This window comes from Nycticebus coucang, chromosome 15 (genome assembly GCF_027406575.1).
Source record: "Nycticebus coucang isolate mNycCou1 chromosome 15, mNycCou1.pri, whole genome shotgun sequence".
In the NCBI taxonomy this organism is placed as follows: domain Eukaryota; kingdom Metazoa; phylum Chordata; class Mammalia; order Primates; family Lorisidae; genus Nycticebus; species Nycticebus coucang.
In genome coordinates, this window is record NC_069794.1 from 12,444,050 (window position 1) to 12,470,024 (window position 25,975).

Below are 25,975 nucleotides of genomic sequence, written 5' to 3' on the forward strand. Positions count from 1 at the left end.
GCTCTTTTTCTTTCTTTTTTTAAATCTTAATTTTGAGCTGGAGCTCAAAGATCTGTTTTATTGCCTAGGCCTGGGCTTTCTGTAGTCAGATATACCATATTATAGATCATACTCAGTCTTACTTAATTGGATTCCTAGGAATTGCAGAAAAAGAAATAACTGGCAATTTAAAGCCTGCATCTCTTTGTAGAGAGACTTTGTTGAGCTCATTAAATGGAAATTGCTGACTATTATGACCCTAATAGAGATATTTGAATCCTTGCATTAGAAGAATGCCTGGTTTAAAGAATAAAACAGTGGAGGAAGGGGTTTGCTTAGTTTTTGTTTTTTTGTTTTTTAACAATTACCCCTCAAAAGAGGAAAGGTTATTCAAGGGTATGAAGGGATTTTTTAAAAGACTAAAACACTTTACTACTTTTATAAAAGCCTGGATAGGTTTTTACATCAGAACCTTTAAGGATCAAAAGATCTTGCAGAGTTCCTAAGCACAGTGCAGCTTTCCATACTGTTCCAGAAAGACTAGCAGTCACCCCAATTCCTATTGAACAAATCTCCCAAGCTCTTACGTCTTTTAATAAAGGCAAGGCACCTGGGAGAGGAGCCTTCCCATCCTAATTTCACACCCCTATTGAAGAGGAGTAGCTTCCCACGCCCCTGTGTACATTTCATCATTCACTGCACATCAGTCAGCTTTCTCCCCGTGGGGAGGATACACCTAGCCACTCTAATTTATTTCAACAAAAGTGACGGCACTGAGGAATTTCAAATTTGCCAAGTGGATTTGTGTATGCATACAGTATATGCATGTAAGTACAAACAGGGCTCTAGCGTCTGTGTGATCCTGTGTGTGTGTATCTGTGCATGTGCACAAATGAGACAGAGACATACGCTCAGGTAGAAAAGGACCTTCCACCTGTATGGCAATTAAAAGCATTACAGGGGCGGTGCTTGTGGCTCAGTGGGTAGGGCACTGGCCACATACATGGAGGCTGGCGGGTTGAAACCCAGTCTAGGCCAGCTAAAACAATGACAACTGCAACAAAAAAAAAAATAGCCAGGCGGTGTGGCAGGCTCCTGTAGTCCCAGCTACTTGGGAGGCTAAGGCAAAATAATCACGTAAGCCCCACAATTTGAGGTTGCTGTGAGTTGTGACACCACAGCACTCTACCCTGGATGACAGCTTGAGATTGTCTCAAAAAATAAATAAATAAATGAAAGCATTCCAGAGTTGGGCGGCGCCTGTGGCTCAGTCGGTGGGGCGCCGGCCCCATGTGCCGAGGGTGGTGGGTTCAAGCCCGGTCCCGGCCAAACTGCAACCAAAAAATAGCCGGGCGTTGTGGCGGGCGCCTGTAGTCCCAGCTGCTCGGGAGGCTGAGGCAGGAGAATCGCTTAAGCCCAGGAGTTGGAGGTTGCTGTGAGCTGTGTGAGGCCACGGCACTCTACCGAGGGCCATAAAGTGAGACTCTGTCTCTACAAAAAAAAAAAAAAAAAAAAAAAAAGAAAGCATTCCAGAGTAAACCTAAAGTTAATTGCTTTAAAATGATGAGACAAGAAAATCATACATATATACTTTTTTTTCTTTTTTGAGACAGTCTGACTGTGTCGCCCTCAGCAGAGTGCCATGGTATCACAGCTCACAGCAACCTCAAACTTTTGGGCTTAAGCAATTCCCTTGCCTAAGCCTCCCAAGTAACTGGGACTACAGGTGCCCGCCACAACACCCAGCTATTTTTGTTGTTGTTGTTGTCATTGTTGTTTGGCAAACCCTGGCCGGGTTCGAACCTACCAGCCCTGGTATGTGTGGCTGGCGCCTTAACTGCTGATGTTTCCTAACAAGCAACTCACACTTGAAAATGGGATGACTCCTGGGTACTGCAAGAGTCCTTGTAGGAATTCTCTTTTTTTTTTTTTTTTGTAGAGACAGAGTCTCACTGTACCGCCCTCGGTAGAGTGCCGTGGCGTCACACAGCTCACGGCAACCTCCAACTCTTGGGCTTATGCGATTCTCTTGCCTCAGCCTCCCCAGCAGATGGGACTACAGGCGCCCGCCATAACACCTGGCTATTTTTTTATTGCAGTTTGGCTGGGGCTGGGTTTGAACCCGCCACCCTTGGCATATGGGGCCGCCCTTTGTAGGAATTCTTATTTGGGGAAGAGGCACTTTGGCATGGGCTCACTGTGGGAGTCACAGTCACATTCCCCTTGTCCCTGCAATATGGCCTCCAGTTGTCTCCTCCACAACCACTGATCTTCCTGATTCCCAGGATGGATGGAGGGAGCAGGAGCATTCAAAGAGCACAGCCCAGAGAGCTCTCAAGAGCTACTGAAGCCCTGACTGCCACTTAGACAAATGGCTTTCTCTTGCTTCTCATGGGCAGCCCCGGGTCTTCCACCACACGGAGCAGGTGGCTGGCAAGAAAGCCACCACTCTACTCCCCACCTGCCCATGTGCTTCCCTCCACCCCTCTACTGAGCCTGGTTCTGGCTCTCTCCAGACCCTCCCATGCCAGCCTCCTCCCAGGCCAGTGGGAAGGAGAGAGGGGCAGATTTTGCTACCTTCTTTGGCCTTTTTCATGAGGTTCTTGAGAGAAAACTGCTTAAGTACTCAGCACAGTGGTGCAAAGTAAAAATCTACTGCTTAGCAGCTTAAGAAAGATAATTTTCTCTCGTTTCCTGAGGGTAAGATGGCTGTATCTTGCCCCCTTGCATTAAGAAATCTATAAAAGATCTTAAGTGAAAAAGTGGTATTTTTCTGTCTCTGGAGTCTTTTATTTGTCCACCACAGTTGAGGGGAGGTTAAAAAATAGCAAAATTAGGCCGGGCACGGCCTAATTAGTGCCTCACACTTTTAATCCTAGCAGTCTGGGAGGCCAAGGCAGGAGGATCCCTTGCGCTCAGGAGTTCAAAACCACCCTGGGCAATTTAAGATCCTGTCTGTACTAAAAATAGAAAAAACTAGCCAGGCTTGGAGGTGCACAACTATAGTCCAGCTACTCGGGAGGCAGAGGCAAGAGGATCTCTTGAGTCCAAGAGTTTGAGGTACGATTTAACCTTGGCATTCTAAGCCATCACCAGAGTCAGAAGCACAGTTAAGACAATTGCTATTTGCATACTTATGAAACACACAGCACTTTATGTGCTAGGCACAGCTCTAAGCACTACAAGGAGCAGCCCATTTATTTTAACTCTACTGTTATCATAAGTACACTTATTTTATGGAATAGGAAACTGAGGCACAAAGAAGTGGAATAATTTTGCCAAAGTCACACTGAGCATAAAATGTTATCAGAATCTGGACATTGGCACAGGCAGTTTGACTCCAAATTCTGACCACTAAATTATGCTACTTTATGCTAAAGAGATATTTTAAGGAACATGCTAACTATCCATCCTCTTAACTATCCTAAGCTTTATCTTTTTAACAGTGACACCACTGCTGTAAAAATAACACTGTTTATATAGCACGTGAGAGTTTACAAAGTGCTTTTCTGTTTGAGTCTCACAGCTGGCCCAGTGGTGGACAGTGAGTGTTTCATTATCACCAACCTCAAAGAATGGATAAGGAAACAGAGGCTCCTGAGATTATAGGACTCAAGCTCCCTGGCTAGCAAGTGTCAACATTAGGAAATTTAAATGGGTTTTCTGTTGCCAAGCCCTCTACCCTTTCCGCGGAGTTGGGCTGCTGGTATTAAACTGAGTTACCCACCCAAGAGTGATATGCCAGACTTTACTAGCTTAGGTTCCCATAGAAAAAGCCCTCCTTGAATCATAATTCAGAGTTACTCCTTTGGCTTCCTGGAGGATCTGGCTTAGACCCTCATCACCAAAAACTCCTAATGCGGCTTTATTCTTTATAAACCAAGTAAGAACAAAATGGGATTATATTCCTATAAATTGCATCCATGCTTCAGAAGGGAACCTCTTCTCAGGAGCTAGTGCAGGGCATCCCTCACCCAAACAGGAAAATGTGTGCAGAAATAAAAAGTCATAAGAGACAGGAAACAGGATATTGATCACAACAGAAAGATGAAGAGAATCTCTAGGATGGTGAGGAAGGAAGAGTCCAGGATTCCAGTTGTGCTGCAGCCTCAAGGACAATCAGCCCAGACTTCAAGTGCTCATATAGTTCGTAGAGGGATTCTTCCAAGGAGATGAACTGACAGAATACTGATGCTTCTGGACTGCGAAGAGGAGATTCAGATACTTTCTCAACTGAATAGAAAACTAAGCCAGAAAGCAAAAGACAATCATGAACTCTATCTCTATGGAAAACAATAGGTTGAGCGAAAAAGGAAAGGTAATCAGTTTATTACTACACGGTTGGGCTCTAAATAGTTTTTACATGAATGCTAATCTCACCACAGTTACCGCATAATTGTATTGGGACAACCAGGGATGGGCAAGGCTTACATGTGCTGAAGAGAGGGTAGTGAAAAAGGAGAGAAATTCTTATTCCCAGCTCGGCACCCATGGTTCAGTAGTTAGGGCACCGGCCACATACACTGGGGCTGGTGGGTTCAAACTCGGCCCAGGGACTGTTAAAACAGACAACTTCAACAAAAGAATAGATGGGGTTTGGCGCCTGTAATTCAGCGGCTAAGGCTCTGGCCACATACACCCGGGGCTGGCCGGTTTGAACCCAGCCCAGGCTTGCCAAACAACAATGACAACTACAGCAAGAAAATAGCTGGGTGTTGTAGAGAGCACCTGTAGTCCCAACTACTTGGGAGGCTGAGGCAAGAGAATCGCTTAAACCCAAGAGTTTGAGGTTGCTGTGAGCTGTGACACCACAGCACTCTACCGAGGGTGACATAGTGAGACTCTGTCTCAAAATAAAATAAATAAATAAATAAATAAAAGATTACAAAAAGAAAAATAGCTGGGGCTTGGCACCTAGGACACCAGCGACTTACAACAGGGACTGGAGGGTTCGAACCTGACCTGGGCCTGCCGAACAACAATGACAACTACTACAAAAAAATAGCCGGGCATTGTGGTGGGCACCTGTAGTTCCAGCTACTTGAGAGGGGAGGTGTAGGCAACAGAATCACTTAAGCCCAAGAGTTGGAGGTTCCTGTAAGCTGTGACAGCACAGCACTCTACCAAGGGTAACATAGTGACACTCTGTCTCAAAAAAAAAAAAAAAAAAAGAAAGAAAGAAATTCTCATTCTCCATAGCCTAGAATCAATAAATCATGCATGAAGCTAGAAAAAACATTTTTTAAAATATATTATTGAGAGATATGGAAGAAAATACTAGAAAAATAAGCTAGAACAGGTAAAAGGGATTGTTGCTGAAGAGGGGAAATGAAATAATGGTTAGGGGGTTGCTTTATTTTAAAACTATTTGGCTCTTTAAATTATTTATAAGAATGAATTTTAGACTAACTTTTTAAGTTTATAATAAAAAAATTTAAAGGACGGGTACTTTACATTTGGCAATATGGTAGGTCACAGTCTTTGCAGTGCCATCCTACGATAAAATGGACACATAGTAGAAGCCCCAGCTGACCACCTCCCTACATTGACCACCTCCTTAAGTTGAGCTAATTTTCATAGACCAGATATGCACCACATGTATGCATTAGCACAGTAGGCCTAGTTCCTTCTGTTGACCACCTATTTTGGCCAGTTTGGCCCTTAGGTGGTCAAGGTTCTTCTATATTTCAACAAATGTGTTTTTTTTTTTTTTTTTTTGGCTGGGGTTGGGTTTAAACCCGCCATCTCTGGCATATGGGACCGGTGCCCTACTCCTTGAGCCACAGGCGCCGCCCAACAACAAATGTGTTTTTTAATGCATTGCTGGGCTCATTAGAATTTAACAGATTGTCTGTCAGGCATGGTGGCTCATACCTGTAATCCTAGCGCTTTGTGAGGCTGACATGAGTGGATTGCTTGAGCTCAGGAGTTCAAGACTTTTTTTTTTTTTTTTTTATAGAGACAGAGTCTCATTCTATCACCCTCGGTAGAGTGCCGTGGCGTCACACAGCTCACAGCAACCTCCAACTCCTGGGCTTAGGCGATTCTCTTGCCTCAGCCTCCCAAGTAGCTGGGACTACAGGCACCCTCCACAACACCCAGCTATTTTTTTTGTTGCAGTTTGGCCGGGCCCGGGTTTGAACCTGCTACCCTTGGTGCATGGGGCCGGCGCCGTACTCACTGAGCTACAGGCGCTGCCCACTAGTAGCTTACTTTTTCGACTGACAATAGAGTTCTCAACAGCAACAATAGTAACCAGGGCCAGATGTGGGGACTCACATCTGTAATCCTAGCACCCTGGGAGGCCAAGGCAGGAGATCACTTCAGGTCAGGAGTTCCAGACCAGACTGAGCAATAGCAAGACCCCATCTCCACCAAAAATAGAAAAAATTAGCCAGGTGAGGAGGCACATACCTGCAGTCCCAGGTACTTGGGAGGCGGGAGTAGGAGGATCACTTGAACCCAAGCGCTTCAGGTTGCAGTGAGCTATGATTATACCATTGTACTCTATCCTATCAAGGGTGACAGAGCAAGACTTTGTCTCAAAAAAATTTTTTAAAGAAAAATTTTTAAAAAGTAATAGTAACCAGAGGCACCCGAATAGCCAAGACATTACTCAGAAATAAAAACAAAGCAGGAATCATGCTACCAGACCTCACACTATACTATAAATTGATAGCATGGTATTGGCACAAAACCAGAGTTGGATGTATAGAACAGAATAGAGAACCAAGAGATGAACCTAGCTACTTACCGTTATTTGATCTTTGACAAGCCAATTAAAAACATTCAGTGGGGAAAAGATTCCCTACTTAACAAATGGTGGCTGGGTGAACTGGCTGGCGACCTATAGAAGACTGAAACTGGACCCACACCTTTCACCATTAACTAAGCTAGACTCTCACTGGATTAAAGATTTAAACTTAAGAGATGCGCGGCGCGTGAGGTGGTCCCTTGGATCTGTGTCTTGCTTCAACAGTGTTTGGACGGAACAGACCAGGGGACTCCCTTTTTTCCAGCCTTCGGCAATTTTCCAGTCTCATTGTTTTCTTTTCCACTTGCAATCTCTGGGACCTTCTTCACTGCCATCTCCTGCCTCTGGAGCCAGCTAACACCATTTTTTTGTGGTTAGTTCTTTCGTCAGAATTATTCCACCGATGTGGAGGCAGCCGTCAACCGCCTGGTCAACTTGCATCTGCGGGCCTCCTACACCTACCTCTCTCTGGGCTACTATTTTGACCGCGACGATGTGGCTCTGAAGGGCGTGGGCCACTTCTTCTGCGAGTTGGCGGAGGAGAAGCGCGAGGGCTCTGAGCATCTCTTAAAGATGCAAAACCAGCGTGGTGGCCGCGCTCTCTTCCTGGACGTGCAGAAGCCATCTCAAGATGAATGGGGTACAACCCTGGACGCAATGGAAGCCGCCTTAGCCCTGGAGAAGAGCCTGAACCAGGCTCTTTTGGATCTTCATGCCCTGGGTTCTGCCCGCACAGACCCTCATCTCTGTGACTTCCTGGAGAGTCACTTCCTAGATGAGGAAGTGAAACTTCTCAAGAAGATGGGCGACCACCTGACCAACCCCCACAGGCTGGCTGGCCCCCAGGCTGGGCTGGGCGAGTATCTCTTCGAAAGGCTCACTCTCAAGCACGACTAAGAGCCTGTGGAGACCAGTGACCTGAGGAGCCCTTTTCAAACCATCAGGGCTTCTGCCAGAGCTGCCTCCTCCAGCCACAAGGCAGCTTTTTAAACACCTTACAGGCTTTTCCCAAGCCTTGGACCAAATGGAAATAAAGCTTTGTGCACCTAAAAAAATAAATAAAAAATAAACTTAAGACATGAAACTATAAAATACTAGAAGAAAGTGCAGGGAAAACTCCTGAAAAAATCTGCCTGGGCGAATATTTTATGAAGAGGACCCCACGGGCAATTGAAGCAGCATCAAAAATACACTACTGGGACCTGATCAAACTAAAAAGCTTCTGCACAGCCAAGAACACAGAAAATAAAGCAAGCAGACGGCCTGGGAGAAGATACTTGCAGATTGTGTCTCCGACAAAGGTTTAATAACCAGAATCCACAGAGAATGTATTAGCAAGAAAAGAACAAGTGATCCCATCGCAGGCTGGGCAAGGGGCTTGAAGAGAAACTTCTCTGAGGAAGACAGGCACACGGCCTACAGACATATGAAAAAATGCTCATCATCCTTAACCATCAGAGAAATGCAAATCAAAACTACTTTGAGATATCATCTAACTCCAGTAAGAGTAGCCCACATCACAAAATCCCCAAACCAGAGATGTTGGTGTGGATGTGGAGAAAAGGAAACACTTCTACACTGCTGGTGAGAATGCAAACTAATACGTTCCTTTTGGAAAGATGTTTGGAGAACACTTAGAGATCTAAAATAGACCTGTTATTCGATCCTACAATTCCTCTACTAGGTATATATCCAGAAGACAAAAAATCACATTATAAGAAAGGTATTTGTACCAGAATGTTTATTGTAGCCCAATTCATAATTGCTAAATCATGGAAGAAGCCCAAGTGCCCATCCACCCATGAATGGATCAATAAATTGTGGTATATGTACACCGTGGAATATTATGCAGCCTTAAAGAAAGATGGAGACTTTACCTCTTTCATGTTTACGTGGATGGAGCTGGAACATATTCTTCTTAGTAAAGTATCTCAAGAATGGAAGAAAAAGTATTTAATGTACTCAGCCCTACTATGAAACTAATTTACAGCTTTCATATGAAAGCTATAACCCAATTATAACCTAAGAATATGGGGAAAAGGGAAAGGGAGGAGAGGGGAGGGGGGAGGATGGGAGGGAGGGTAACTGGTGGGACCACACCTATGGTGCATCTTATAAGGGTACATGTGAAACTTACTAAATGTAGAATATAAATGTCTTAACACAATAACAAGAAAATGCCAGGAAGGCTCTGTTAACCAGTTTGATGAAAATATTTCAAATTGTGTATAAAACCAGTGCATGGTGCCCCGTAATTGCATTAATGTACACAGCTATAATAAAAAAGAAAGAAAGAAAGAAAAATTTTTAAAAAATATTAGTAACCAATAGCACCCGTAGCCCAGCAGTAGGGTGCCAGCCACATATACTGAGGCTGGTGGGTTTCAACCTGGCCCAGGCCAGCTAAAACAATCACAACTACAACAAAAAATATAGTTGGGCATTATGGCGGGTGCCATAGTCCCAGCTACTTGGGAGGCTGAGGCAAGAGAATTGTTTAAGCCCAGGAGTTTGAGGTTGCTGTGAGCTGTGATGTCAAGGTACTCTACCCAGGGTGACAACTTGAGACTCTGTCTCAAAAAATAATAATAATAATACTAGTAATCAAGGCCGGGCTCAGTGGCTCATGCCTATAATCCCAGCACTTTGGGAGGCTGAGGTGGGTGAATTGCTTGAGCTCACAGGTTCAAGACCAGCCTGAGCAAAAGTGAGATCCTGTCTCTACTAAAAATGAAAAACCTGAAGCAAGAGGATCACCTGAGCCCAAGAGTTTGAGGTTGCTGTGAGCTGTGATGCCACAGTACTCTACCTAGGGTGGCAAAGTAAAACACGGTCAGACAATTAAAAACAAGTTCTAAGTTCTTTTTTTTTTTTTATTTTTGGGGATTCATTGAGGGTACAATAAGCCAGGTTACACTGATTGCAATTGTTAGGTAAAGTCCCTCTTGTTTACTACTCCAAGTGTGGTTTGTGGCCCATTCTTTTTTTTTTTTTTTTCAGTTTTTGGCCAGGGCTGGGTTTGAACCCACCACCTCTGGCATATGGGGCCGGTGCCTTACTCCTTTGAGCCACAGGCACCGCCCTGTGGCCCATTCTTGCTCTGCAAAATCTTACCATGCCACTGTGAGGTAAGTACAATGTTGCAGAGCTAGAGTTTGGAAACTTCTATGGCACTTACATTGCTATGACACCCAGAAAGCATTTGATTTTTCTAGAAAATCATTTCTAGAAAATCATTTTTATTGTATTTTACAGAAGTATCAGACTACAATGGATTGGAAAAGGGAGGGAGGCAGACAGAAAAGGGAAAGAAATCTAATCAAACTGCTTCCTCACAGCAGAGTCTGGGAAGCACTCTTTTATATCTCCTATTTCGGGCGAGGAATCAAAATGGTAATTAAAAAACACTCAGAACCAATGATTAAAAAAGGAATGTGTTCTACAGACCAATGGTTTTCAACCTTTTTTATCTCACGGCACACTTGAACCTAGAGTTAAACTTCCACAGCACACTTAAATTATGTTGACAAAAAAAGAATAAAAAAAAAGACTATACTTACGGTGCTCTGAACATCTTTTGAATGTAATTTAATTAATGATCTTTAAAACATTTCAAACCACACCTAGAGCCTCTGATGGCACACCAGTTGAAGATTACTGCTATAGGGGCGGGTACAGTGCCACACACCTATAATCCTAGCAGTCTGGAAGGCTAGGGCATGTGAATTGCTTGAACTTAGGAGTTCAACACTAGCCTGACCAAGAGCAAGATCCCATCTCTACTAAACATAGAAAAACTAGCCAGGCATTGTGGCGGGCACCTGTCGTTCCAGCTATTCTGGAGACTAAAACAAGAGGATCGCTTGAGCCTAAGAGTTTGATGTTGCTGTGAACTATGATGTTGCCACAGCACTCTAACCAGGGTGAAAGAGTGAGACTGTCTCAAAAATAAAAAATAACTAAATAAGTTACAAAAAATAAAAATGGATTGTTTTTTATAAAAAAGAAAAAAGAAAGCCACTGTTATAGACCTAACTTATTAGATTATAACTGTTCATTTTTTTGCCTATCTCCACCAACTTGTGACTCCTCCAGGCTGGGGATCTGCAACCATCTTTGTATCCCTCCTGAGTGCCACCGCGTCTAGTTGAGTAGGTACTCAGTATTTAATTCAATATTCAGCATTTATTTAAACTTAAATATTACAATTAAGTGATTGTTTAACTATTTACTCACTGAAATAGCTTTGCCTCTACCTCCTCCACCCTACTTTCTTGGGCTTACCTAGTGAAATGTGTGCATTACTTGGCACATCTTTTTTTTTTTTTTTTTGAGACAGTCTCACTACGACATCACCCTCGGTAGAGTGCTGTGGCATCACAGCTCACAGCAACCTCAAACTCTTGGGCTTAAGAGATTCTCTTGGCTTAGCCTCCTGAGTAGCTGAGATTACAGGTGCCTGCCACAACGCCTGGCTTTTTTTTTTAGTTGCAGTTGTCATTGTTGTTTAGCAGGCTGGAACCTGTCACCTTCAGTGTATGTGGCTGGTGCCCTACTCCCTGAGCTACAGGCACTAAGCCTACTTGGCATATCTTTATAATAGCCCACCAAGCAGTGGCTTAGACAGCCCCACGCCTCCTCATTTGTTTAGCAATGAAAAGGAGAATATGAGAAGAGAATGGAGACAGTCTTTCCATCATCCATGCATGGGAAGGTGAGCTGGTGGTACCATCCTTGACATGAAGGAGCTTCTTAAACACAAATTGGATTAGCAGGACAGGATTAGAGCCTGCTAGAAGGTATTATATGCTTATAAACTGCTCTGTGAAAACTCCTATTGTTTTCACTGTAAGCCCACACTCCACAGAGTCAATCAAATGAAAAATAGAATTACTCGGGGCGACGCCTGTGGCTCAGTTGGTAAGGCGCCGGCCCCATATACCGAGGGTGGCAGGTTCAAACCCGGCCCCAGCTGAACTGCAACCAAAAAATAGCCGGGTGTTGTGGCGGGCGCCTGTTGTCCCAGCTACTTGGAGGACTGAGGCAAGAGAATCGCTTAACCCAACAGTTTGAGGTTACTGATACCACAGCACTCTACCGAGGGCGACACACTGAGATTCTGTATCAAGAAAAAAAAGAGAGGTGGTATCTACTAGGTGTTGGCATGGGGCTCATTAAGAACAAATTTCATCTACCTGACCTCACTTTCCTGGTTATGTGGCGGTATGGGGTGAGAAAGTACTTCTAGACAGATGAATCTGGAATGTGTCCGCATTTTGAAAAGCCATTTGACAAAAATCTCATAATATCCTCATGAAAATATTGGATTTTAGGAGAAAGGTGACTGAAAAAAAAAAAAATCACACTCCTAGTATTATTCGTGAACTTGACTGGTCTATTCTCAGTTTCCTTATTTGTAAAAGGAATATAATAATTGTACCTCATTGGGTTGTCAAATTACAGTGCCTGGCCTTCAGTCAGCCCCATATAAATGTTTGTTCAATAAATCTGAAAAGTTTTTAGTGGCATGCTTGTACACCACCTGGCTACAACCTCTTCACCATTCCCACCAGAAACTTGTTAAGTTTTCATATGGTGTGCCTGTCAAATTCCCAGGTGATGTCAATGTTGGATGATGAAATCAAAATCCAAAAAGACTTTGACAGGGGTATGAAATGAAATATAGGAGGTGAACATTAAGTCCTGAATAAAAATTTAAAAAAAATTTTTTTTTGTATGTGTGTAAGTACCAACCTGGCTTTCCAGAACTTTCTGTGTATAAAAAACAAAATTTTAGTTGATTCAAAAGGTCATCATGCATAAAAGAGTGTGTCTAACAATTAATGCAGGTTCCACTGTGTTAGATTTGGAAAGGCCTCATAAAGACCCTGTGTGGACATACACTCCAAGACAGTGGGCCCGCTGGGCCTATCAGTAACTCTTCTATGAAAGAGAAGAGTTGATAAGACCTTAGGTTTCTCCTAAGTAGTAGCTGTGCTGCTACTACGCGGAGTATAAGGATGGCCTCAGAACACAGATAAATAATGAGAGAATGGACCATATTTCCAACTCATCTGAGTGGCAGGAAACATCCTCAGGGGATAGCAGGGATAGCCTCAGTGAGGAAATATAATTAAGTTTATCATGGCATCTAATGGCTCACGCTAAAATAAATTGCCTTCTAATCATGATTCCTATAGGATTTATCTAATCTATTTCCTATAGGAAATCAAGCTACTCCTGGGCACTTTATCAACCTTTTTTCTCATAATAATCCCTGTCCCTGACGAAGGAAGATATTGTCATCCCTACAGTATAGATAAGAAATTGAGGTGAAGTAGTAAAGTGAATTGCCCTGGGTCACACAGAAACAGAACTACAATTTAGTATCTAAGGTTAGAGCGTACTACACAGGTGTGGGAAGGAACATGCTGGAATCACATTATCGCCTTCAGAAAAAGGTTTATTTACTTTAATCTCTGGGAGAAAAAAGATTAATTGTATTTTCTTTGGCACATGCCAAAGACGCTGAGTGGCTGTTTTAGTTTCCACAGGCTCATTCTAATCCTTTTCCAACTAGGACAGCTTTGGTTTGACCATTAGGAAGATGCGAGAAATGAACATTTTTTTTTAATCAAGGCAAATATTTGTTTGCTAGAATTTCCAAGGAAAGCAATTTATCCACAAAGTTGCATGGTACTGTCACGGGAGCGATCAAGAAACTATACAAGTAGGCATAAATCCAGATGGCCAGCTCCACAATCCATTCCCAGCCCAAACTCATGGTCTAGGGCCTTGTACACTAAGGTTGAGTAAATACGTTTTTAACTAAAAAAGTTCCATGCAATCATAAGTCTCTGTTTCCTCTAATTATTGAACAAATCCACACTTATTATATAAACAGAAAACAAAGTTAAACACAACAAAATGAAACAAAAATCATCTACTATGCAACCACTCAGTAAGGACCTCTTGTACCTGTTTACAAATTGGGTATTTTCTGAGGTTCATTTCCCCGGTCAGGCCACTAGCTGTAGTTTCCCCTTCATTAAGAAGGGGAAATAGTGGGTGGCTCCTGTGGCTCAGTCGGTAAGGCGCCGGCCCCATATACCCGAGGGTGGCGGGTTCAAACCCGGCCCCGGCCAAACTGCAACCAAAAAATAGCCGGGCGCTGTGGCGGGCACCTGTAGTCCCAGCTACTCGGGAGGCTGAGGCAAGAGAATTGCTTAAGCCCAGGAGTTGGAGGTTGCTGTGAGCTGTGTGAGGCCACGGCACTCTACTGAGGGCCATAAAGTGAGACTCTGTCTCTACAAAAAAAAAAAAAAAGAAGGGGAAATAGTGATTTATCCATAGAAGACAATCTTTTATTTTCTTAGCATTTGTCCCAGAAGAGATAAGACCACTGCTTAATACACCTAGTTGCAATTTATTGGTCTGAAAAATCTGCACCAGAGCGCTAGAATTATGTAGCTCATTAACCTAGACCAGCAAGCATCACAGGCAAAACTGACGTTCCGTCTTTTTGTCTACACACACAGTCATAGTAATGAAGGTTCATAATTTTAAAATATATTTATGTCAATTTCTTCTTTTCTGTCAGAGAAAAGAGACACACGCCTTTAGAACCCATGCCAGGGCTAGGTCAAAACATTGTTAGTAATCAGCAAAAGATGGGTACAGTAGAACCTTTCCAAGTAGGAGAAACGCCACGGCAAGAGAAGGAAATTTCAATCGATTTCTCTTTCCTGTCCTAAAATCGTGCCATTACCTTTTGGTTTGTGGCCACACCATCCTCACAGTCGAGCACTGCACAGTCCACCTTCAGGGATGGGATCTTCTTTATTTTCTTTTCATCATTCCCAGGTACGTAGAGCACGGCCCTCCGGGGAACATACTTGTGACTCCACGCAGCACTGTGTCCCAGGCGGCAGACATCAGCTGCTAGAGATGTTTCCCTGCGAGAGACGTAATTGGGGCTGGTTTAGGATAGAATTCCTGTATTTACAAACTTGTGAGAAACCTTATTTTAATGTAAGATTAAAATAGAACACATGGATAACCTTTTTTAATTATGGCAGAGCACAGTCACACATAAAAGCTAGGACAAAAGTAATAGGAGAAAAAAACAATAAATGAAATAGATAGGAGTCCTGATTGATGTGATCTTCTGAGAGAAGGGTGTACCTGATTGTCCTTGGAAAACACTTCCAGTATTGGCATACTGTCTAGATAGCAGCCGAAGAGGACAAAAAAGAAAAGAAAACATACATCCAAAAGGCACTGAGCAGGGTGGCGCCTGTGGTTCAGAGGTGTAGGGCGCGGGCCCCATATACTGGAGGTGGTGGGTTCAGCCCCAGCCAAAAACTGCAAAAAAATAAAAAAATAAAAAAAAAGGCACTGAGCAATACTATATTATATTATACATAAGTAACAAAGTAGAAAAAAAAATTTTTTTTGAGAGACGCCTCGGTAGAGTGCTATAACCATCTTTTGCTGATTACATCAAGCTAAGACAAACTCGGGCTCAAGTGATCCTCCTGCTTCAGCCTCCTGAATAGCTGGGACTACAGGCACCTGCCACAACGCCCGGCTATTTTTAGAGATGGGGGTCTTGCTCTTGCTCAGGCTGGTCTTGAACTCATAAGCTCAAGCAATCCACCTGCCTTGGCGTCCCAGAGTGCTAGGATTACAGGCATAATCCACCGTGCCTAGCCACAACCAGTTTTTCAATTTTTGGTAGAGACAGGTCTCACTCTTGCTCAGGCTGGTTGGTCTTGAGCTCCTGAGCTCCAACAAGCCACCTGTCTTAGCCTCCCAGAATGCTAGGATTACAGGCCTAAGCCACTGCACCTGGCCTAAAAGTAGACCATTTTTAAGAAATAGTAAGCACGTGTCTGTGGCCTGCTCCCTGATAATACATCTCGTTCAGTGGGTAAATTGGTTATTCAAGTTCAGTTTTAACAATGGATCAGACAGATTGGCTACTTAGTGAGTCTAAAGGACAAGAAGTGTGTAAAGACCATTACTAGCTCTGGAGCTATAGGGAACTTACTGGAAACTTCAGGTTCCTCATCGATAAAAACAATGTGCATGTTGCAGGTTGTTGAGAAAATTAAGTTAAAGGAAACAATGAACTTAGCCAAAGCCTGGCAGATATTAGCTGCTTGATATGGTGGTGGGTGTGGCAGGAACAGTGGCAGCTGCTGCTATTAATGGGGAGACACTAGCTGTCGGTAAGCCCCTGACAGCACCTAAACCATGCTCTTTCTTTCCCTGAAATAAAGGGAGTTGGCCAGAAACTCCTTTAGTTTGCCATAGCCCTTACCCCTAACCTGGTTCACAGTTTCTCCTATAAAAACAATGCTTTAACCCATAACATATGGTAAAGAAAGGTGGAATCAGCCTTCATTATCAGGACAAGCTATATAATTTGCGGGGCTCAGTACAAAATAAGAATGCTAAGTCCTTGTTTAAAATTTATTAGGAATTATGAAGGCAACTGAAGAATGGTTTTTGTTTTGTCTTGTTTTGGGGGGGTTGAGACAAGAGTCTCTCTCTGTCACCCTGAGTGCCATGGTGTCATCATAGCTCACTGCAACCTCAAACTGCATGGGTTCCTCCTGTCTCAGCCTCCTGAGTAACTGGGATTACAGGTGCATGCCACAGCACCGGGCTAACTTTTCTATTTTTAGTAAAGATGGGATCTTGAACTTCTGACCTCAAGCAATCCTTCCACCTTAGCCTCCCAGAGTGCTAGGGGTACAGGTGTGAGTCACCACACCCGGCCCCAGAAGAACGTTAAATTGAGTGCCAGGCCCTTATAAGTTTCACATCTGTGAAGCCAGCCCTGCCCATTATAGAGGAAGACATACAAGGTCAGACACTTAAGTTCGAGAACTCATCCTAGAGAAAGTGCTTTGAAGTGTGGACTAGGTGCTGGCATTGGTGCATAGCTTCCCAAGGGAAGGTGACCATAGTGATATTCAGTGATGAGGTACGCAGCACTTTTTCTAGGATGAGTTCAAGAATTTAATTGTCTAACTTCATATGTCCTGAAAACTGCTAATTAAAGATAAGTTAAAGTCCCAGCAAAATAGTAATACTAGTTCTTTTTTTTTTTTTTTTTTTAGAGACAGAGTCTCCCTGTACTGCCCTCGGGTGGAGTGCCGTGGCGTTACACGGCTCACAGCAACCTCTAACTCTTGGGCTTACACGATTCTCTTGCTTCAGCCTCCTGAGCAGCTGGGACTACAGGCGCCCGCCACAACGCCCAGCTATTTTTTTGTTGCAGTTTGGCCAGGGCTGGGTTTGAACCCGCCACCCTCAGCATATGGGGCCGGCGCCCTACTCACTGAGCCACAGGCGCCGCCCAGTAATACTAGTTCTAATATTTTACTCCACCCCACCCCGGATAAATAGCATGATCTTTTTCCAAAATATGTCAACTTGGGGTGGTGCCCATAGCTCAGTGGGTAGGGTGCTGGCCACATGCACTAGGGCTGGTGGGTTCAAACCCAACCCTGGCCTGCTAAAAAAAAAAAAAAAAAAAAAAAAAAAAAATCTGGGTGTTGTGGCAAGTGTCTGTAGTCCCAGCTACTTGGGAGGCTGAGGCAAGAGACTTACTTAAGCCCAAGAGTTTGAGGTTGCTGTGAGCTATGAAGCCATGTCATTCAACCCCAGGATGACTAAGACTCTGTCTTAATAATAATATAGTTGGAGATTGTGATAACCCACTCTCAATTATGGGTAGAACAACTAGAAAGAATGTAAGTAAGGAAATAGAGGGCTTAACAAAATAAAACATCAAGATCTAACAGACACATACACAACACTCAACCCAACAATGAAAGCATACAAATCCTTCTCAAGTGCACATGGGATATATTGCAGGACAGATTATGTTGGGGCACAAATTAAGTCTCAATAGTATTTTTTTTTTTTTTAAATGACAGAGCTTTGCTGTTACCCAGGCTGTTCTTGAACTCCTGGGTATAAGTGATCCTCTTGTACTATAGATGTGCACCACTGCACCTGACCTTCAATAGATATTACACCAGATATTTTCTCTGAGCACAATGGGATAAAGTTAGAAATCAAAAGCAGAAGTAAAACTAAACAATTCACAATGTGTAGAAATGAAATAACACACTCTTAAACAACCAGTGGCTCAAAGAGTAAATCACAAAGCAAATTAGAAAATACTCAGAGACAAATGAAAATGAAAACACAACATACCAGATGCAGGGAAAGCCATTCTAAAAGGGAAATTTATAGTTATAAATGCTTATATTAAAAAACAAGAAAAATCTCAAATCAGCAACCTAACTTTACAATTAAGAACTAGAAAAAGAACAAACTAAACCCAAATGTAGCAGGCAGGACAGGTGTGGTGGCTCATGCCTGTAATCCTAGCACTTAGGGGGGCACTTGGGTGGATTGCCCAAATTCAGGAGTTCGAGACCAGCCTGAGAAAGAGCGAGACTCCCCCATCTCTACTAAAAATAGGAAAATTAGCCAGGCATGGTGGCACATGCCTGTTGTCCTAGCTACATAGGGAAGCTGAGGCAAAAGGATCACTTGAACCCAACAGTTTGAGGTTGCTGTGAGCTAGGATGCCACTGCACTCTACCAAGAGCAACAAAGTGAAACTGTCTCAAAAAAAAAAAAAAAAGAAAGAAAGAAGAAGAAAAAGAAAAATAAGCCAGGCATTATAGTATGTGCCTATAGTCCCAGCTACTTGGGAGGCTGAAACAAGAGGATTGCTTGAGCCCAAGAGTTTGAGGTTGCTGTGAGCTATGATGACACAGGGCTATGGAGTGAGACTCTGTTTCAAAACAAACAAACAAAAAAAGCTAGTAGAAGAAAATGATAAAGATAATAACAGAGAGAAATGAAATAGAGAATTATTATACATTGAGAAATCAAAGAAACCAAAAGTTGGTTCTTTGAAAATATTAAGACAATTGACAAACTTTTAGCTAGATGGGCTAATGAAAAAAGAGAGAAGATTCAAATTACTAAAACTGGAAATGAAAATGTTTCTACGGGGAGGCGCCTGTGGCTCAGTGAGTAGGGCGCCGGCCCCATATGCTGAGGGTGGCGGGTTCAAACCCAGCCCCGGCCAAATTGCAACAAAAAAAAAATAGCTGGGCGTTGTGGCAGGCGCCTGTAGTCCCAGATGCTTGGGAGGCTGAGGCAAGAGAATGGCCTAAGCCCAAGAGTTAGAGGTTGCTGTGAGCTGTGTGATGCCACGGCACTCTACCTGAGGGCGGTATGTGAGACTCTGTCTCTACAAAAAAAAAAAAAAAAAGAAAAGAAAATGTTCCTACGGATTCTACAGAAATAAAAAAATCAAAAAAAAAAAAGAAATAAAAAAATCATGATACTACTATGAATAATTATGGGCCAACATATTAAATAATCTAGACTAATAATCTAGACATTGAAACCAAGACTAAATCATAAAGAAACCAAAATACAGGGCTAGACACAGTGGCTCAAGTCTATAATCCTAGCCCCTCGGGAGGTTGAGGTGGGAAAATTGCCTGAGGCCATGAGTTTGAGATCAGCCTGGGCAATACAGACCCCATTTCTAAAAAAATTAAAAATTTAAAAATGCATGGATGTAGTGGTACGTGTCTGTAGTCCCAGCCATCTGTGTGCTGCTGGTTGGCACACCTGCACCAGGAATTTTGTGTCCAATATCCTCAACTAGGTCATAAGCTCTCTGTGGGGAGGGAGTGGTCTCACGTGTCAGCTCAGCACAGGGCCTGCGCACCAGAGGGGTACCATTCCTGTTCACCTGCTACCTCACCAAAGCCAGATCTCCAGAAGGACTCATCTGTGACCTCACCATCCTTGGTCTTCTGTACGATAGTCAAGTGTTAGAGGCGCCTACAGCCAGGAGGTAATTTGTATTCACTGTCTCTCCGGCCATCCTTGAAACTTTAATCCAATCCATGGCTTATTTCCTCTGTTCATTCCCTCCTTCCCAGAACACATTGCACCCTGGCTGAGGCCTCCTTAACCTTCACCCAGCTGACGATCAAAGCCTCTTATGGATCCTCATTGCCTCTACTTTGTTCTTTGCTTCACTCACTCACTCGTTCATTCAGGGGGCCCTAGACCCCATGGATGACCCACTCCAAGCTCCCACTACCACATATGGCAGCACTTATGTACAAATGGGGAAAAGCTTCCTGTGGGTGTCTTCCAAGACACAGGCGAGCAGAAAGATATCTACTCTTCTGCGGCAGCAAGGCTCAGGGTGAGGAGACAGGCTGATGCCTTGCCCTCTTAGGGCACCCCTGCACAGCTGTATGCAGGGCCCCTGAGCTGTGTTGTGCTAAGCCTGGTGGGGGCTGGCACAGAAAAAGTGCTCATAAAGGTCCAGGGAGGGACACCCAAAGCAATGGCCTATTAACTGAGCCAGGAAGGCTCAAGGCCAGCACTAAGGGGGCTTGAGGGAAAAATGTCAAAGGCAAAAAACTGAAATAATAAAAAGAAGAAAGGTTCAGGTAGAATTCCAGCTTCAGGTTCTGTTGCAGACTCTGAGGTCTGGCAGGGGGTGTCACTGGGCAAGTGACAAGAGCCCACACCTTCCTCCCTTTTTGCTGGACAGTCCTCTCTTTTTGTCCCCGCTGTTCCAAAATCTGTTCTGCACTTGAGCTGCTTTCTAACTAAATACTGCGTATGATACAACTGCAGTAGGCGACAAGTTCAAACTTATTTTATCTTACATATTTGGAGTTAGGGCCTCTTGATAGTCAACATGTAAATATATTCAAACAATATGCAAAGCAGAGGCTTATGAGTTGGGAAAAATCTGGTAGCCTTATGGTGAGTTCTCTCTACAGAGGGACCTTTTTGAGATAAGCCATCCCAGAGGGGGGCTCACTCCTGCTTGTTTTTGTCTCCTCCCTTTCCTCTGTCACCTGATGCCATTAATTAACCATTTCTGCAACTTGAGGCTAGCTTGTCCCTCAGAACCACAGGGGTTCTCAGCCTGGGATTCAATAATCACCTGGGGAGCTTTTAAAAATTGCCAAATTCTAGACCCCACCCAGTGCAATTAAATTAAATGCTTGTAATAGGGCCCAGGCTTCACTTTCTTCTTCTTCTTTTTTTTTTTTTTTTTGTGGTTTTTTTGGCCAGGGCTGGGTTTGAACCCACCACCTCCGGCATATGGGACCTGCGCCCTACTCCTTGAGCCACAGGCGCCGCCCTCTTTTTTTTTTTTTTTTTAAGTTCTTTAGGTGCTTGCCTCTTAAGGTGGCCATGGCTGCAGACCAGCACCATGGGTCTCTTATCTGTTCTCATATGAGAATCTTTATCTTTGGTGGAAGAATCTATTATCATCTGGGATCCTGGTAGAAATGCAGAATCTGGGTCCTATTCCCGTCCTTTCTAATCAGAATCGACCGGAAACCTAGGTGGCGAGCATCACGTGAAAGTTTGAGACAAGACAAGCTATCAGTTCTCAAACTTGGCACATGTAGGGATCACCTGGGGAGTTTTCAAAGCTGTTGCTGCCAGAGCTCCAGCTGCAGAGAGTTTGATATAATTGGTCTGGGGTAAGACCTAGGCTTTGGGACTTTTAAAAGTTGGCTATACGATTCTAATGTGCAGCCTCTTTGGAAGGTGTGCTAGATGATTCCAACGTAGCCAGTGCTTCAATGCAGGAAGTTTCGTTTCTATACAAATTTCTCTTAATGAATTGTATGCTACTATTATGTACAAGTTGAAGCTAGGGAAGTAATGAAAAGTTTCAAGTTTCAGCTAACTTGAAAAAAATCCACATTTAAGGAAAACATGGATTTCTTATTTTTAAAAATTGACATTCAAACTACTAACTATATTCAAAATAGCAGGACTAATCGAATAAACTAACATCCCTTGGAGGATCAGCAATTTAGTCGATGACTTCCAAACTCAAGTTAACAGTTTCTTTGCTTAGCTAATAGCTAGTACAGAGGTCTCTGCTTTAGGTACACATTCTTATCATTTGGGATGTTTTGGGAGAAAAAAACCCAAGCCGGATACCAAGTCGATTAGATCATCTCATGGTGAGTCCTAGGCATCATTATTTCTTTGAAGCTTCTAGAGAAACTCCCAAGTGTAGACAAAGATGAGAGAATCTCTGCACCAGGGCTGCAACCACAACCAGTGTCTTACTGATCCTAGGAAGGACTTGGCATTGCTGGACTTTAAACAATCACCAGAATTCAATCCTACTAAGGCAGGGGACTTGGGTATCACACAACTTTCCACGAATCAAGTGATTGGAATGATAAATTTGAATATGTGGTAGTTTTCCGTTTTCCTTGTTTGCAGATCACGTTGCTGGCCCTTACTGCTGAGGTTTGGAGAAGTGGGGAGGGGGTGAACACTAAGAGTCCTCCCTAAGCTAGGTGCTTCAAACTAGATTCTTATCTCAAGCCCACACTGAGATAATAAACTTGCCTTTGTTAATGGAGAAGGAAGTCTTTTGATTTGCAAGAGCTTAAGGGTACTAGAGCTCCTAGGAGGCAGGCAAAGTGAGGAAGGAATGGGGGATTAGAAGTAAAGAAAGTCCTTGAGATGCTGAGCACAGTTCCAGAGGGAGGTAGTCCAGTGATGACACAGGGTAAAGATTCTGGCTGGTTTAGTCCCCTGTCCCAGGAAGCTGCAGGGTTATGAAGGTGGCTAGAGAGGCAATGGAAACCTCCAAGATAAGCTGAGGCTAGAAAGGACTGTGACGACTACCCATTCAAACTCTTGAAGAATACTTCATGGGAGTTCTGCATCAGCACAGGCACTGGAGGACCGACACAACATGGATTGCTCAGGCAGAGAGGGGACTAGATCTCCATGCTAACAATTCCCCAAGGTGAGGGAGAATCCACAAGTTTCTGCTTCGCCCTCATGCAATGTGACGCAAGGGAGTCATCAGTGTATGGGAGTGGGGGCTCCCATATCAAAGGTGCTGGATGAGACACACCTGGGAATGCAGAGGCAGGGAGGCTGTGCAGTCAGCGGGGCCATGTGCATGCCTCCTGGGGGCATGCTCCATGCATCTCTTATACCCAGAGGACAGACCATCAGCACTACCTCAGAGACCAGTGGCCACAGGCCAACAGACATGAGCAAGGAGGGCTGCCACAACGTGGTTACCCAGGCTTCCTCCTGGGCACCTGCCACCAGAAAGAAGGGGAGGGCAGAAATCCTAACACTGAATATTTAGTTAAAAGAAAAGCCAGGTCAGCCTGTCAAGAAAAGCCAGGTCAGCAGTGTACACCTATAGTCTCAGTTACTCAGGAGGCTGAGGCAGGAGGACTGTGAGAGTTCAGGAATTCGAGGCCAGCCTGGACAACACTGCGAGACACCCCCCCCCCTTTTTTTAAAGGATACTGTCCATAATTGAACCAGGAAAAAGTCACCAGAGTCTCCGTGAACAGGCAGGAATTTCAGACCAGAATGAAATTAATTATAGAAAATGAAGCTATACTTCCGGTGCGTCTGAAGTATACCAGGTACATCAGCCTCCCAGCATATAACGGATACCTTGCAGACCTCAGTGTTTAACTCACTAGCCCAGCAGTGGTCGAAAGCAGCCTCCCTGTCTCCCTCAGACCACTCCTGCCACAATCTCCCCTGCCTCTGTTCCTCCCTTCTTTAATCTTGCCAACTCTTTATTCTAGAACTTTCTATATCTCTTTGATGCAATGCAGTGAGGACTAGAGCTCCAAGGGTAGAAAAACTGTAAATTTACCTCAACTTGATACCTTCATATGACCCATAAACTTTGAGATTCCAAAATAATTGCATTTGTTGGGTTTTGCTGCTGAACGAAGTAAGTGCCTCCAATTTGGGGAAATTGCTGAATCTTAGTGACTAGGTATTTTCCAAATATCACATTTCCTTTAGGTGGAGACAGTTTAACTCAAATTTAAAGTTTTCACAAAAAGTAAATGGTCATCTCAATTGATGCAGTAAAAGCATTTGGCAAAATTTTTCATAAGAACCCTCAACAAATTAGATTTGAAGGGAAACTGAAATCTTCAGTACTAAACTGAAGATGTACAGACAGAATCCCAAGCTAACAACTATCATTCCTGCCTTTCCTTTGCTGAGAACTCATCCGTGCTCCAGCAAAGAGCCAAGTTCCTGATGTTTTCTGTTTAGAGTTCTCATAAACTCCTATCCAAGAAGAGCCCTTCTTGGGTTCAGACATTTTCACATGCACTGTGCCAACTCACTATTGGCCAATTAACTAATATATTTTTATTTAGATGAAAAGCTTATCTAGCAATTCGATTTCGGGGTTTTTTTGTTTGTTTGTTTTGTTATTTTTGAGACAGGGTCTTGCTCTGTTGCTCAGGATAGAGTGCAGTTGTGTTATCATAGCTCAAACCTCAACTCCTGGGCTTAAGTGAATCTCCTGCCTTCCAAGCAGCTGGGACCACGGGTGCATGCCACCCAGGCCCAGCTAATTTTTCTTTTCTTTCTTTTTCTTTGAGATAGAGTTTCACCCTGTCACCTTTGGAAGAGTGCTATGGCATCACTGCTCACAGCAATCTCAAACTCTTCGGCTTTAGCGATTCCCTTGCCTCAGCTTCCCAAGTAGCTGGGACTACAGGTGCCCGTCACAACGTCCAGCTATTTGTTTGTTGTAGTTGTCGTTGTTTGGCAGGCCCAGGCCGGGTTCAAACCTGCCAGCCCTGTTGAATGTGGCCGGTGCCCTAGCCACTGAGCTACAGGTGCCGAGCTCCAGCTAATTTTTCTTTTTTTTTTTTTTTTTTTTTTGGCGGGGGCTAGGTTTGAACCCGCCACCTCCAGCATATGGGACCGGCACCCTACTCCTTGAGCCACAGGCGCTGCCCATCCAGCTAATTTTTCTATTTTGTGTAGAGACAGGGTCTTACTACAATTGGATTTTTAAACAATAGCAGTTGAATTTTTTTTTTTTTTGTAGAGACAGAGTCTCACTTTATGGCCCTCGGTAGAGTGCCATGGCATCACACAGCTCACAGCAACCTCCAACTCCTGGGCTTAAGCGATTCTCTTGCCTCAGCCTCCCGAGTAGCTGGGACTACAGGCGCCAGCCACAACGCCCGGCTATTTTTTGGTTGCAGTTCGGCCAGGGCCGGGTTTGAACCCGCCACCTTCGGTATATGGGGCCGGCACCTTACCGACTGAGCCACAGGCGCCGCCCAATAGCAGTTGAATTTTAATATTATACAGATGGTCCACGGATTATGGACAAGATATTTCCCTGAGATTATCTTTAGTTCAGATTTGTATGTAGTCAGATCTCTGATGAACAGTGCATATATGATAATTAATAACAATACTAGAATAGCTCATATGTGATAATAACACAGTGTAATACAATAATAATACCACTGTACTTAAGAATAAGTTACAGAAACTATTATGCTCTTTCTTTTAATTCAAACAGAATATAAAAATAAATTTATAAAAAATACTGGGCGGCGCCTGTGGCTCAAGGAGTAGGGTGCCGGTCCCATATGCCAGAGGTGGCGGGTTCAAACCCAGCCCCGGTCAAAAAAAAACCAAAACAAACAAACAAAAAATACTAGATAAGATGTAAAAGAAATTTCAGAAAAGAATATTAAAGATTAAAACTCACTGAATAAAATTGTTAGGCTTATTTTGATTTTTTTTTTAACCAAATCATTAATAACCTTTCTGGCCAGGCACAGAGGCTCACACCTGTAATCCTAGCACTGTGGGAGATAGGAGGATGGCTTGAGCTCAGGAGCTCTTGCTCAGGCCAGAATGCAGTGAGATCATCAGTCTCCCTGTCACTCAGGCTGAAATGCAATGGGATCATCATAGTTCACAGCAATCTCACACTCCTGGGTTCAAGTGATTCTCCTGCCTCAGTCTCCTGAGTAGCTGGGACTACCGGCGTGCACCACCACGCCCAGCTAATTTTTCCATTTCTTTAGTAGAGATGGAGTCTTGTTCTTGTTCAGGCTAGTCTCAAATACCTAAACTCAAGGTGATCCTCCCACCTCATTTTCCCAGTGTGCTAAGATTACAGGTGTGAGCCATCTCGGTGCCCTGCCTAAGTCCTAGTTCCTCTGAATCATGTAAATGGCAGTCTGGACCAAGTGTAGAAAAGAACTTGATATAATATAAGGTCACTTCCTAAAATCAAGACAGCGTTAAAGAATGATTACTATTCAGATAATGATAACTTGGAAAGCACAATTAATTCTAAATCATTTAAATAAA

General features: G+C 43.6%; 1 protein-coding gene and 1 pseudogene across 4 annotated transcripts in view; one reads left to right on the forward strand and one right to left on the reverse strand.

Annotated features, from left to right (window-relative positions):
- LOC128566958 (ferritin light chain-like) overlaps positions 1 to 7,776 on the forward strand; it is a 35,800-nt pseudogene extending 28,024 nt beyond the window's left edge. Inside the window, exon 2 of the transcript XR_008374676.1 lies at positions 6,926 to 7,776. The product of XR_008374676.1 is annotated as a ferritin light chain-like (transcript). The remainder of the gene's footprint in view (positions 1 to 6,925) is intronic.
- CLYBL (citramalyl-CoA lyase) overlaps positions 1 to 25,975 on the reverse strand; it is a 272,508-nt gene that overhangs the window by 102,026 nt on the left and 144,507 nt on the right. For all 3 annotated transcript variants that reach the window (XR_008374574.1, XM_053563348.1, XM_053563347.1), the window contains exon 2: positions 14,502 to 14,688. Coding sequence is in view for 2 of the 3 variants with exons in the window: in XM_053563348.1 (XP_053419323.1) it covers positions 14,502 to 14,688 (187 nt within the window). In the remaining variant the exon portion in view is untranslated. The remainder of the gene's footprint in view (positions 1 to 14,501; positions 14,689 to 25,975) is intronic.